The 14,818-nt window shown below is 54.4% G+C and overlaps 1 protein-coding gene across 6 annotated transcripts in view; it reads right to left on the bottom strand.

Moving 5' to 3' along the window:
- The window catches only part of Adcy3 (adenylate cyclase 3), an 80,496-nt gene that overhangs the window by 17,352 nt on the left and 48,326 nt on the right, over positions 1-14,818 (bottom strand). For all 6 annotated transcript variants that reach the window (XM_015999969.3, XM_076559102.1, XM_015999968.3 and 3 more), the window contains 3 exons: positions 2,529-2,659; positions 1,902-2,013; positions 1,618-1,745 (listed from right to left, as the gene is read on the bottom strand). In XM_015999969.3, the coding sequence (XP_015855455.1) occupies positions 1,618-1,745; positions 1,902-2,013; positions 2,529-2,659 (371 nt within the window). The remainder of the gene's footprint in view (positions 1-1,617; positions 1,746-1,901; positions 2,014-2,528; positions 2,660-14,818) is intronic.

Genomic DNA, 14,818 nt, shown 5'->3' with positions numbered 1-14,818 from the left:
AGCCCAGATTCAGTGATGACAGGCTGGAGGATACAGCGACTTCCCCCAGGGGACCTCCCATTATTTCTCTCTTCCATCCCTTATTTACTCATGCAGTTCGTGCTTCATTGAGTGCGTGTCTGGGGCATTCTGCACGCTGCCGAGGCAGAGATGAGTGGAAACTGAGGCTAGCTCCTTGCCCGAGAACTCCAGGAACAACAAACACAAAATTCAGATATCTGTTGTTTGTTGTCAGGACCAAAAGAAACTCGGGAAAAATGGCTAACTGTGGTGCGTATTAACATACCAAAGCACATGCTGGCTTGTGTGTTCTCTCAGCCCTGAGAATGTCTGTTACAGAGTCCGTGCTGGCATCCGAAACGCCTCCAGCTCACGGGCTTCCCTCCCCCAGTTTCTCATTCCTATAGACCCAGGCGTTTTGACCATGAGCTCTCTTGGCCCTTCTCTCCCTCCCTCCCTCCCCCCCATCTCCCCCCACCCATGGCTAAGTCCAGTCTGCTGGCCATGTACCATACACTTCTTTCTCCCCCTGCCCTGGACTCTTCCAGATGCCTCTGGCTGTTCTGTCCCTCATGTCTACAATACAAACCTTGTCCTCAACCATCCTTGGAGGAACCATGTCCTCACTTTGTATTTCCTTGCTGGATTGGGGTTGTCTAGGGAGGCTGAACTTTCTTATTTATTTATTTATTTATTTATTTATTTATTTATTTATTTATTTATTTATTTAGTATACAGAAGAGGGCACCAGATCTCATTACAGATGGTTGTGAGCCACCATGTGGTTGCTGGGAATTGAACTCAGGACCTCTGGAAGAGCAGCCAGTGCTCTTAACCTCTGAGCCATCTCTCCAGCCCGAGGCTGAACTTTCTAATCTTAGTCTACTGACCATTGAGGAAGGCAGGGGACACTGAGGGGCTCCCACCTGGGACACGGTAAGAATTCACAGCTGCCCAGAGACAGCATGCGTGGCTGTCCCAGGCTCCAACCCTGAGGGGAGAAGCCGCCGGATGCCTCCTTTCTTACCATGTGCTTGGTGGGTGCCCCCAACCACCACACATCCAAGTCTACCTGAGGGCTGCCCTTCCAGGCCTCTCTGGGACCATGTGGAGCAGCGACAAGGTACAGGAATGAGAGGGAAGAGCGGTCACCGGCTCCCAAGCCCACAGGTGGAAGCAGAGCCTGGGCTGGAGCAGAGGCTAGGTTCCCACAGCACCATAGCATGGGACCTCAGAAGTCCCTTAATTGCAACATGGAGGACAAACTCTGTGCTCATCTGTCTGGGGGTAGGTGTGGGGGGGTCATAAAGATAAAATGGAAGCAAAAAGATGGGAGACGAGCACCAGAGAAGGTTCTCCTCCAGCACTGGGGGAGGCGCCATGATGAATTTCCCAACTCCAGCTCCCAGCAGGGGGGGAAAAAAGCCAGAAGCAAAGGCTGAAGAAACATGTCTCAGAGGCTGTGCAGTCTGGCTGTTTCCCTCCGCTCTGAAGAAGGGAAGCCACAGCTGGAAAGCAGCAGGACCAGGACTCAGCCTTATTCCATATCTCAAGTAGATCCGCCGTGGTGCCGGACGTCTGGCCACCCCGCCCGCCCGCCCAGAGGCGCCCACTTACGAGATGGCCTCCACCATGGCGAGCCCCATGAGGATGGAGCACACAGCATGGTCCTCCCGGTAGTCAGGCAGGCCGCAGATGCAGTAGTAACAGTCCCCCAGGATCTTGATCCTCAGCTGGTGGTATTTCTGAAAGGACAGAGCAGGGCCTGGGCTCCGGGCCCCCGGCCATGGAGGAAAGGCCCAGCGGGTGGAGGATGGCCAGGTAAGGACGGGCTAGGGGCCGCGGGCAGGGCTGAGGGTTGAAGACCACGGTGATGGGGAGGGGCCACGGTGGGCACTTACGGCCGCCAGCTTGTCGAAGCGGGCAAAGAGCTCGTTGAGAAGCTTCACGAGCTCCTGGGCGCTGCAGGCGGAGGACAGCTGGGTAAAGCCTACAATATCTGCAAAGAGGATGCTGCAAAAAAAGGGAGGGGCAGGGGGCGGGGCGTAGGCGGTAAGGCTCCCGACAGTGACTGCACCACCCACTCCTGCCCGCTCAAGACCCTGGCACGGCTTGGACACCAAAGCTTAGCTTCTGCAAGGCCCCCTCCTGGGGCCGGCCTGGTGACCACCACCACACCTCCCTCCTGGCCCTGGCCGCAGATCTTTCTAGAATCAGAGGTCCTGGTTCTAGCCTCAGAGCTGGTCCTGGGTGGGTAGGTGACCGACCTCCCAGGAGCCCCTTTTCTGGGTGACGTTTACTCAGTGACAGGTTAGAGCAGGTGGGGCCAACGCGCATCTTTCCCTCCACTGTCCACTGGTAGGGCCCCTCCCATGGGGCTGAGTTTAGGGGAGCCAAGACGCACACTGTGGGTGTGGCCTTGCCGCTAGTCCTTGGGAAAACCAGACCCCATAGACCTCCGTCGAGCCCGCGAGGCGGTGCGGCTCCCTGGCCCATCCTGCCGTCGGGGGGACTCCACGCCACCCTACCTGACGTTCTCATGACGGTACATGTACATGGTGTTGAACTGCTGCTGGTCCTTCTGGCTCTCGCCCTTCTTCATGTCTTTCAACATCTCGTCGGCCACGTGCTTCGGCAGGATGGAAAGCATGAGGTTCTCCTGTCAGGAGAGGCACGGGGTTGGAAGGGAAGAACCCCGATGCTGGGGAGGGGGATGTCAGCCAGGAACTACACAGCCCTGCCCAGAGGCCCCGACGCCCATTCGGCGGCAGCCAAAGGCCAGGCTGGGCAGTTTCTGGCCCTGACGAGGCTCAGCATCATGACGGCCCTGCAGATCACTGAGAGGATGATCACAGGAAACGGCGCAGGGGAACTCCAGCTCATCGTGTTCCTCTTTCCATAAGAACGGGGACCGGCCGGGCGGTGGTGGCGCACGCCTTTAATCCCAGCACTCGGGAGGCAGAGGCAGGCGGATCTCTGTGAGTTCGAGGCCAGCCTAGTCTCCAAAGTGAGTTCCAGGAAAGGCGCAAAGCTACACAGAGAAACCATGTCTCAAAAAAAAAAAAAAAAAAAAAAAAAAGGAACGGGGACCGTTCCTGCGTCCGCCACTGCCCCAATCCCGCCCAGCTGAGTCCTCTCCATGTCACCGGCGGCACCGTCACAAAACGATCACCAACCTGACCGAAGACCTACGCCCCATCGGATACCGATGATCCCAGAGCCGGCGAGAATTCTGCCTGAGCCTGGGGTCTCCTGAGGACACAGGTCAGAACGTCCACCGCAATGCAGTGTGACACGTGTACGGCCCACCAGCTTGAGAATGGAGACAGTGGAGCCCCCTGAAGCAGGGAGCAGAGCACCCCGTGAGGAAGGGGTCAAAACCCACCAAGTGAGGCAGGGGTACCGAGGGGGCCTTCCCAGAACGGAGACAGAACTACGTGGGGGTAAACCAAGGCCTTCCTGAGAGAGAGTCACAAATCCAAAGCAGGCCCACAGGGGAAGTCCTCCAGGGCTCAAGGACCGGAAGGGGTACTTAAGTAACAGTAGAATCAGTACTGCTGCTCAAGTACTAGGTGGAGACAGGAGTCAGCACACTGGCCTGCGGGCCAAATGTGTTTGCTGTCTGCTTGCATAAAGTTTTATTGGCACCCAGCCAGGCTCACTTGTTTACACATTGTTCCTGACTGTTTTCACACTCCAACAAGGGTTGAGTAGTTGTGACAAAGACCATATGCCTGGCAAAGCTAGAAATATTTGCACTCTCTTTCCAGAAAGGGGAAAAAAAAAATCTGCGGCTTGGACTTCTGAGGGGATGGCGCCAGCGCTCAGAACACAGAACCATAGAGGAAAACCAGATGTCAGGGGAAAGTCAGGAGCATGGCCATACACGTGGTGTGGGGCTGAGGAGCCCCGAAAGGCCTCCACGAGGGAGCGCTCTGGAGGCGGAGCTGAGGAGAGGCCCAGGGGCCACACCAGAAGCTCTGGAAATCGCGGCCAGGGAATCGGCGGCGTGGCGAGACATGGGTCCGAAAAGAAGGAAAAGAGGAGGAGGAGGAGGAGGAGGAGGAGGACACAGTAGACAGAATGGGGCGGGGGAGGGGGTGGTCAGAGGAATGCAAACCAACCAACCACACTGTCCCATGGTCATCCCCGAGGGAAGAGGGGATGGCAGTGTCTGATGTCGGATGGTGGGGAAGAGCCACACGCCAGGATGGAGGCTGTGGAGGTCAAGGGCAAGAGAACCATGGAGGATGGAGAGGGGCCGAGGAGGAGGAGGAGGAGGAGGAGGAGGAGGAGGAGGAGGAGGAGGAGGAGGCGAAGTGGGCCAGGCCGGGCCGGGAGCAGTGGGGGCCACAGAAAAGGGCGGAGCTGTGACAGAGCTGCAGGACCCCAGTGACAGAGCAGATCCTGGGGGCGGGGCCAGGAGGACACCAGGAGCTCAGCTGCTCAAAGGCAGGAGGGTGGCTCAGGCCATGTCCCGTGCGCCACCTAGTTCCAGGATGGCCCGTGCCTGGCTCCAGCCTCAAGCGCTCACGGTGTTTTCCATTTCCACGGCAGCCGTTCCCAGTGTTGAGAACCCCGTGACGGCATCATTACTGTGCAGGAATGAGAAGCCAAAATAACCCCAGTGCGGCGCCCTGCCCTAAGCTCCCCCAGAGCCCGTGGAGCGGCAGAGTCCCCCAGGGCCCCTCGGCCCAGCCAGCAAGTAAGACTCAGGTGACCCTGGCACCTGGCAGCCCCAACCTCCTGCCGGTGGGGCGGAGTCAGAGGAAGTCTGATGCAAAGATGATGATGAGGGAGGGTGGCAACTGGTGGGACCTGGGGACCTGTCCCAGGACCTGTTCCACACCTAGAAAACAAGAGAAGCGCGTGGGGGTGGGGTGGGGAGGGGGTGGCGGCGCACGCCTTTAATCCCGGCACTGGGGAGGCAGAGGCAGGTGGATCTCTGTGAGTTCAAGGCCAGCCTGGTCTACAGAGTGAGTTCCAGGACCGGCTCCAAAAGCAGAGCCAGGGTCCTGGTAGCCACTAGGGGCAGCCCTGAGAAAGTCGCTGGAGTCCTGAGTGGCAGAAGCAGAATTGTGAAGTTGGTGGGTGGTAGGCAGCAGTGGGGGGGGGGGGGGGCCTGGGACTTTGGACGGGTCATCTCAAGGTCCCTGTCTACCCCAAGTGGGATATATGTGTACATTGCTTTCATAAACCAAAATCTGCAGGGGTGGGAGCAGGCAGGGCGAAGAACATGCCTCCATATTCCCAATGCGCTATCAGACATGTCACCATGTTGCCAAAACTCCCCGGAGCCCTGTTTCCTAGGTGGTGAACCGGGACTAGGTGGCTCATTAGCGCAAAGCACTTAGGACAATGCCTGGCCCCCAGGAAGTGCTCAGTGCATCCTAAGTCTGCAGAGTGTGCCCGAGGGAGACCTCAACAAGGTGTGCCCTGGTCTTCCCGTAGGCTTCCGGGGTGGCCACAGAGTTATACGCTGAGTTCCCCCGGACAGCCTACCCGTCAGCGGAACACCTTCAGGTCCCCCAGCCAGGCTGCAGGAGCTCTCTTGCGCAGGTGGGACATGAACAGAAGACTCCTATTCAAGTCACATCGCCCAGGACTCTCCTGACCCCCTCCCCCACCTCGCCCTGACATAAATGCTCACAGGGGGCCAAGTGAAGACGGTCCCGGGTCCTGACAGCCTGTCCACTGTGCAAGCAGGTACACAGAACCCAGCACCGAGGTAATCACGCTAGCCTGGTGCTGCAACCCCAGCTGCCTCAGTCCACTCACTTAAACCATCTGTCCTTCTCCGGCCACCTCCCAGCTCTGGGGACACAGCAAAAGCCCCCTTAGATTCCCACGGACGCCGGAGTCCAACCCAGCCCTGGGAAGAGCTGTATGTCCCTGATCACATCGTGACTCCCCCCCCCACACACACACACACTTTAAACACTGCCTCCTCCTAGCTGGGTCTGGACCCTCAGCGGTCAGCGGGACTATGGCAGCAGGGACACAAGACGACGGTGGCTCTGGAGACCAAAACACAAGAGCCTCAGAAGTCCCTTCTCAGTGGAGGCAGCTGGTTTCTTCTGGGATGGGATGGTTGGGGATGTTTGTTTGTCCTTTCTTTTCTTCCTTTTCCTTTTGTAGTGTGTATTTCTATAACAGTGTTGAAGAATGACAGAAGGTCCGAAGGCAGAAGGCCATAAATAAATACCCATCTTTTGTTTCTGGTTTTTGGAGACAGGGTTTCTCTGTGTAGCTCTGGCTGTCCTGGAACTCTGTAGACCAGGCTGGCCTCGAACTCACAGAGATCCACCTGCCTCTGCCTCCCGAGTGCTGAGATCAAAGGCGTGCACCACCACTGACCATCCTATGAATACCAATCTTAAAGGTAAGAAAAGGGCTGTGGCTGAAAATGAAGGCCATTAATTTACTGGTGTGTATGTGAAGATCTCAGCCTCAAAAGGCTTGCTGCCCCTGGCCTGCTCAGCCATGGGTCTTATACAGCCAGGCAGGGCCCATCTGCCCAGGACAGCACCACCCAGAGTGGGCTGGGCCCTCCCATGTCAATCAGCATTCAAGAATGCCCTGCGTACCCCACAGCTGGGCGTGGTACGGTACGCCTTTGAACCCAGAACTCAGGGACAGAGGCAGGCAGATCTCTGTGAGTTTGAGACCAGCTTGGTCTTCATAGTTAGTTCCAGAACAGCCAAGGCTATATAGAGAAGAGACCTGTCTTTAAAAAAAGAAGAGGGGGCTCGAGAGATGGCTCAGAGGTTAAGAGCACTGGCTGCTCTTCCAGAGGTCCTGAGTTCAATTCCCAGCAACCACATGGTGGCTCACAACCATCTGGAATGAGATCTGGTGCCCTCTTCTGGCCTGCAGGCATGCAGACAGAACACTGTATACATAAGAAATAAATAAATCTTTAATAACAACAACAACAAAAAATGCTACTTTAAAAGAAAAAGAAGAGGAGGAAGAAGAAGAAGAGGAAGAAGAGGAGGAGGAGGAGGAGAAAGAAAGGAATAAAGAGAAAAACAAAACAAAAAAACACGGACATGCCCACAAACCAATGTTGAAAGCAATTCCTCAATTGAGATCCCTCTTCTCGGGTATGACCAGGTTTGTATCGAGCTGAGAAAAACCATGACACAGAGTCTCTGTAATTGTGAACTGTGATTGTCAGGAACCCCCCGGGGGGAGGGGGAGACTCTGCAACAATTCACTGTTAGTTATTCCTTCGTTTCCACGAATCTCTTCATTTTCAAAATGGTTTCTTAATATGATCTTCAAGACTCCATAAAAATGATCCCCTCATTTCATTAAACTGGGTATTTTGAATTCTAATGCTATGAGTCACAACCACTGAACATCACCATTGACAGACACTGATCTTATACCCCGATTCATGAATTGGATCTATGCCGCAAACACATATCAACTGAATAATGGAATATAGAACTGAATAATAATCCTCGTCATTACATCAATTTTTATGAACAGCTTCAGACTCTGGGTCCCTTCTGTCTCTCCTCTCGAGGCACCTGTGGGCACTGAGCAGCCATACTTCCCGGGATGGCTTTCTCACACTCCCGTGTCCCGATGTGGCATATGGTATTTCAACTTTAGTTGGCCAGCAGAGAATGTCTCTGGAGGACAGGACTGAGGAAATGTTACTTCTTTAATAATTTATTTATTTCACGTGCACTTGTGTTTTGGCTGTATGTGTGGAGGTGTCAGGTCCCCTGGAACTGGAGTTACAGGCAGTGGTGAGCTGCCATGGGGGTGCTGGGAATTGAACCCTGGTCCCCTAGAAGAGCAGCCAGTGCGCTCTTAACCACTGAGCCGTCTCTCCAGCTCCCTGAAGCTACTTTTTAATCTGATGGTGTGAACCAGAGAAGCTGTGTCTGCTGGAGGCTGAGGAGAAAAGAGAACTGACTAGGGCATCTTTGCTGAAGAGAGGATGCATTTTAAAAACAAAAATAATCTTGCTTGGGCTGGGGAGATGGTTCCATAAAGTGCTGAGTTCAGTCCCTGCAGCTACATAAAAACGCTGAGTGCGGCGGCGGCGCACACTTGTAGGCCCAGCATGACAGAGGTCCCTGGCGGCCTACTCGGGAAGTGTCAGCTAATAAGGGACCCTGCATCGAAAGAGATGAAGAGAGAGAGACAGACAGACAGACAGACAGAGACAAAGAGACAGACAGACACACACACACACACACACACACACACACACACACACACACACACACACACAGATGATTCAAGAGGTCAGAGTTCCCTGACGAGGGGTTAGGCTGCCATGGCCTCTCGCCTCGGGCAGGCACCTCCTCTTAGCCTTCCATCTATACCCTGGGAGCCCTCTTAGGCTCTTTCCATTGTTCAAAGTATAAAACCTTCCAAAGGAAAACTTCCCAAAAGTCACAAAAGGCTTAGCTATGTCACCAGGACTGTGGTTGATACAGATTTTACAGGTCCAGCGTGGCCTGGCGAAAGGGACGGAGTGCCATTCAGACAGCATCAACGTCAGAAGGTCCATTTGGACCCCCAAACCAATTGTGGAGGAGCGAAAAAGGCGAGAGGCAGCACACTGATCTTGGAGGGGAAATGTCTGACGTCCACCATGCTGGCAGATTTGGGATGACTTTCCAGCATGGAGTGGCCACCAAAACATGCACCTTGGGCCTGGGCCTGCTCCCTAGCCCGCCCTCACTGCCCTTAGCCCACACGCCTCCCACAGCGGGAGGAAAGAGTCGGCATGCCAAGTTTCCAGCAGGAAGTGAACAGGAGTGGAAGGAGCTTGAGCTGGGGCTCAGGGGCTGCGATTCAGCCAGGAAGGGAGGGGGCTTTGCAGAATGGGGATCACAGAGCACCCCCTCTTCAAGTCAGAGCAAAGGTGCTGTGTGGAGAAGAGAGTTGCTTTGGGGTTGATAAAGAAACAGATGCTCTCTGAGAGGGGAAGGATGTTTTTGTCACAGTGCAAAAAAAAAATGGGCTGGCCCGCCAGGGGGTGAACTCTCAGTCCTGAAGTCTGGTGTCATGCTGGAGGTGGGAGGCTAGCCCCAAGGGACGGGGACTAACCAGCCCCTGTGAGTGAGGCCTGGGGCGCTGAGACTGCTCGGCACTGACAAGACAACAGGTCATTTGTTTTAACATTTCTCCTCAGCTCTGCCCTGAGGGTCATGTGTGAGGGGAAAAAAGTCAAGGGCCTGGCCATATCTGGGGGAAAGACCAAAGTGTGCAGAGAGAAAGACTTGGAAGTCTGGTAGGCCTTCGGGGCAGAACAGTAAAACCTCACAGATTTACAGGAGAGGTGCCCTCCCAGGCTCGGCCTGGGCAGTGAGCAAACACACTGGAGAGTAGAGGGCTGTCAAGGGTGGAGGAGGCGGCGAAGGGCCCTGGGTGAAAAGGCAGAGTCCTCACCTCCTGACACTGGCCAGGATTATTTCTGTAAGCAGGTGCCAGGCTACTCCTAGGGGATGTCTGTCTGTCAGGACGACCGACCTCCAGCAGGCTCCAAAGGAACCAGTCAGATCCTCCTCCTCGGCAGTGCGTCAGTGTGCTGGCTCAGGACTGAGATGGGGAAGGAGGCCAGCATTGTCCCGGGGGGCGAGGGCAAGTTGTTAGAGTTGACGCTCTGATGAGGCATTCAGGAGTTAATTACAGCAAGAGAGCCAGGAGGGATTTGGATAAATGAACTCTGGTGGTGAGAGGCTGGGTACCTTACAACAGCCTTGCAAGAGAAGAGAGACCGAGTAAGAAAAGAGAGCAAAGGTGGTGTGTGTGTGTGTGTGTGTGTGTGTGTGTGTGTGTGTGTGTGTGTGTGCATGTGGTACTGTATGTTGAGTATACAGTGTCTCTGTGAGATGGGTGAAGTCTACTTGTCTGAAGGATGGGTATGACCACACTTATGCCCATGTATCCCACCTACGTGCTCTGGACTTTTATACCGGCCTACCCACATACATTTCACTATAAGCAAGCCTGCAACTACTTAGCAAACATATCCTGGTCCTGTCTCCAACCCACCCAAATACCCAAATTCTTAGAGCTTCTGGGCTGTTCAGAAGCTAGGAGGACACTGATCCTCTATGTACCCATTCTGACCCGGCCCTCTGGGCAGAGGAGGCTGTGGAAGACAGGAAGTGAGGTCAGAGCACAGCTCCTCCCAAGAGGAGGTCCAAGGCCCATATCGAAAAATCTGGAAAAATCTGCCGGCCATTGTTCACTCCAAATGACGTGGTCCCAAACTCAGCCATTCAGTGACTCGTCACTGGTCATCCTTGGGCATGCAGGAAGGTGAGCATCACGCCCAGGGAGGACTGGTACCTCGGGGCAGGAATGTGTTCCTTTCTTCATGGTTGACCATGCAGGACTTGTGGTCACTAGCGTGAGCCCCTAACAGTCTCTAAGGACAAGGAAGCTGTACAGGCCAAGATGACTGCAGTCTCAGGAGACGGCCCATTGAGTCCAAAGATGGCCTCGTGTGTGGCATCTGGAGTCCTCACCGAGCCAAACTGGCACAGAGCAGGTGTTCCTCGGAGGTTTGATGAGTTAATGAGCCATATCAAGTAGGAGACATGGCCCAAGGGGCAATCTGTCACCCTCTAGAACATCTCTAACAGAACTCGCTGAGTCACAAAAGTGCTCTGAATCGGCGTATTCAGCCAATGTGGCAGCCACTAGCCATGTGCAGGTACTGAGCCCATGGACAATGAGCAATGAAACTGAGTAACTGGGGTAGGGGACATGGACAGTTGGCAGAGGGCTTGCCTAGCATGCATAAAACTCTGAGTTCAAGCCTGAGCACCACATAAGCGGGTATGGCAAGTCTGAGGTCTCTACATGAGACCCTGATGATTTTAAAAATCCAACTTGAGGGACTGACTTTTAGTTGAAATTAATAACAGTTTAAATAGCGACCCGCCGTGGCTAGTGGCTTCTGTACTAGACAGATAGCTTTAAAACACTATGGAAAACTGAGCCCAGCCTGGACCCTGTGGTGACAGGAATGTGGTGGCCGCATCTACGCGTGGTTGGGGAGAGTGCTGACCGAGTCTGACCTGGCAGGCTCACGTCACCTGCTCTGTCACGGTGTCACTGGCCTAAGAAGGCTAGCTCAACACCATGCTGGGAATGATGGCCCCAAGCAAATGACGCAGATATAATTCCACTTGGACAGGGTGACCCACGGCTTCACTCCCTCCCCGGGCCACCTCCTCAAGAAGGAGTTAACCTCACCGCGTGCCTTCCAAACGATTTCCTTTACGGAGAGTGAGCATCCACCCCTTCACCTCTGTGCCCAAGTTAGTTTCTGGCTGAACTGACACCAACATCTTTCACACTGAGAACAAAGAATATTCCTCCAATGAAGACTGTCCATCACAGCACAGTTCCCCATCACCCACCACCCATGCGTGCACCCGCACACACTCATGCGCGCGCACACACACACACACACACACACACACACACACACATGCATAGGCACATAAATACACATGGAAACAGAAACAAACACGCATATACATATACATTTGTGCACACACTCGGAGAGAAGCACATGTGTACCCACACCCGCACGTACACAGAGAAAACACATGCCCACATACACCACTGCTCTATGACCCAGATGGACTCCTTTCTGCCACACTTATTCACCAGCCTCTTGCTCCTTGAAAAGCTCCAGCAGAATCATGTTCTTTATAAATGTTTAATATGTATGCATGTCTTGCCTGTAGGTATGTGCACCACATGTGTGCAGTACCCATGCAGGCCAGAAGAGGGCACCAGAGCCCTTGTAACTATAGTGCTGGGATAGGTGCTGGGAAGGGAACCCAGCCCTTTTCCTAACTGCTGAGCCACCTCTCCAGCCCTAAGAATCGTGTTTAATGACCGATTTCGAACACTTCTGAGTGTTTCCCTAGTCACTTGCTGATTCCCTCATCTCTCCCACCCTTCCTGGACCCTCCACCTTTACCCTGAGCCACGCACCTCTTATTATTATTATTATTATTATTATTATTATTATTTTTGGTGTGTATCTGACCAAATCATAGGACCATGTTTATCCCGGGCGTGACCCCATCCTGATCTGAGTTCTTTATACCACAGGCCCTTTCATTAATTTGAATCCATCACAACATGTACCAAGCCAGGCAGGCCAGGACACAATGGGACCCCTGACTAGAATGGTAAGGCCACGGCTACATCCTTTTGGCTAGCTTCTGCTAAGCCCCAGGGACCCTGGGCCAGGGAGATGACTGGAGGCAGACCTAGAGCTCACATATGGTCCTTCTGAGGGGAAACTGTCTGTGCTAAGATCCTGGGAGAAGCAATGGAAGGCTTCCCAGGAGCTTCATGGTCAACAGCTTCCGCTGAACCCACTAGCACACTGGGAGACCGTGTCCTACCCTCTTAGCCCAGCAGGGCCCATGTGAACGTGGGTTCCGGCCCTCAGCCCTGCTGGTTGGGCGGTTAATTCACAGAGTGAGCTCTCCTCACCGAAGGTGCCTGTATGAGTTCTCCACTCCTCCATGATGATCGTCCAGAGGCCCCTCAAACTCAACCACAGCCTACCCCATCCCAGCATGCCCCTCTCTAGCCTCAATGCCGCCACACCCTCTGTTCCATCTAGCCATAAAGCCTGCTAGTTCTGCCTTCTACCCAGACTCCTCCTGGCACTCGGCACTCTACCTCAACCGCCATCCTGAGCTGGACCGCCATGTCTGGCTCATCTCCCAGCTTGCCCATCACCAGCCTCACTTACCTGTTTGAATTCCAAGACCCAGGGATGGCTAACCCTAGCTCCCTTCAGCACAAAGTCAAGGCCCTCAAGAGCACTGCAGGATCCAGGCTGTGGCTCACAGGACCCCTCTGCCTCTCTTCCCCTTCCTCTCTTCACAGTACTGTGTCCCTCAGGCCCCGTGGACACACCTCCAGGTCTTTCCCAGGCTGCCTCCCCTCCAGGGCTCGCTGCTCACCGCCCTTCGGGGCTCCACTCCAATCGACCTTGAGAAAGTGTTCCCTGGCCCCAGATATTGAATGCCAGCCTCCCTCTCCCCATGGCTCTCGGTCAGTTCCTTCCCCTGCTCTATTACATATACCCAGGTCTTTTCTGCCAGCCACCCCCACAGAATCTATTATGCTCAGGACCATCTCTTCATGGAAGGCGGCCCTGAATGCTTGTCATCTGAATGTACCCTTACTGACTTCTATTTTTAAGATAAATTTAATTTTTACTTTTAAGTGTGTGTGTGTGTGTGTGTTGGTGTGTGTGTGTGTATGTGTGTGTGTGTTGGTGTGTGTGTGTGTGTGTGTGTTGGTGTGTGTGTGTGTGTGTGTGTGTGTGTGTGTGTGTGTGTGTGTTGGTGTGTGTGTGGGTATGTGCATACAGGAGCCTGCAGAGACCAGAAGAGGGCCTTGGATCCCCTGGATCTGGAGTTATAGGCAGTTGTGGGCCACCTGACACGGGCACTGAGAACATGAACTCAGGTCTGCAACAGTAACACGTGCTCTTGGCCTTTCTCCAGCCTCTCTTACAGACATCACCATCCCCTTCTCTGCTCCCACTTGACAGACAAGCCGGGGCTCGGAGGGCGTGAGTACCTACCCAAGGCCAAGTGACAAGTGGTTCCGCTAGAATGGGAATGGAAGTCTCACTCTACAGCCCAGCACGGTGGCTCCTTCACACCTGTGATGCCAAGACTTGGAAGGCTGAGGGAGGAAGGCCTTGGCCATGAGTTCAAGGCCAGGCTGGCCGGCAGAGTGAGACTGTCTCAGAAACAAAAGCAATGTACAGAGACGCTGCAAGGCAGTTAAAAGCCCAGATTGCGGTAGAGGATGGGGACATTTCTTCAATAGTAAGTAGGCATTTAATAAACCACCTGTACTTCTAGCCACGGCTTCATTCCCTCAGCCAGAGAGGGGATGCTCCCCTCCCTGGCCGCAGGCCACAGATGCCCAGCGGCTGAGGAAGACTATGCTGCCAGCAGCGGTGGAGAAGGCTGGAGACCTGCAGAATCAGCAGAAGCTCGGAAGGTACTCAGTAGTCTGGGGGAAGGGGGGCGCGGGGGGGGGGGGGGGGCTGGGAGGTCTTGGGTTGGGGGAGGGGGGCTCAGCTCTGCTGACCTCACCACTGCTGCTTGGAGATCTCTCAACACAGCAGAGTCCCTACCCCGTCCCCAGAGGCCCCCTCGCCCGAAACGCCTGGAGTAGGGACGTGATTTGCTAAGTTCCGTAACACTGGCATGAAGAACGTTCTGCAAAGTCCAAATGGCGGAAACTGGAAGCAACAGGGAGACGGATATTTTACCTCACCACATAGGGAAGGCTCCTTCTGGCTTTGCTCACATTAACTGTCTTTCAAAGCGAAAACAAACACTAAGGATATTGGATGTACTCAAGAGTGTTTCTGTTTAGAAGCTGGAAGGGAAGGGCATTTTTAGATTAATGCTGGGGGAGGGGTGTCTGTGGTCCTATCCGGTGACGCACCCACTTTCCATACTGGGGACACCTAGAGGAAGAGGCCACGCCCCTGTGGAGAGGGGAGGTGCCCTGCTCTCTGCTGGCACCAACCTCTTCTTTCCCCAGTGAGTAGCTTCCCAAGGAAGCAGGTCCATCACCCACCCCCCACTGTTGCCAGGACAGCTTCAGGGATGGGCACTAGAAACCTGATTCTCCCCTCCCCCATGGCCCTCCAAGAGACCTGGACTCAAGGTCAAAGTGACTCACAGCCAAAGGACTTGGGACAAGCAGTAAAGCAGGTCTGAGGAGAGGTCAGAGGTCGGAGCACAAGGTGACATTCAGACACTGAGCTTAT

This window comes from Peromyscus maniculatus, chromosome 22 (assembly GCF_049852395.1).
Source record: "Peromyscus maniculatus bairdii isolate BWxNUB_F1_BW_parent chromosome 22, HU_Pman_BW_mat_3.1, whole genome shotgun sequence".
Classification (NCBI taxonomy): Eukaryota; Metazoa; Chordata; class Mammalia; order Rodentia; family Cricetidae; genus Peromyscus; species Peromyscus maniculatus.
Note: the sequence above shows the minus strand (reverse complement) of the source record. Positions and strands in the feature narration are given on the sequence as shown.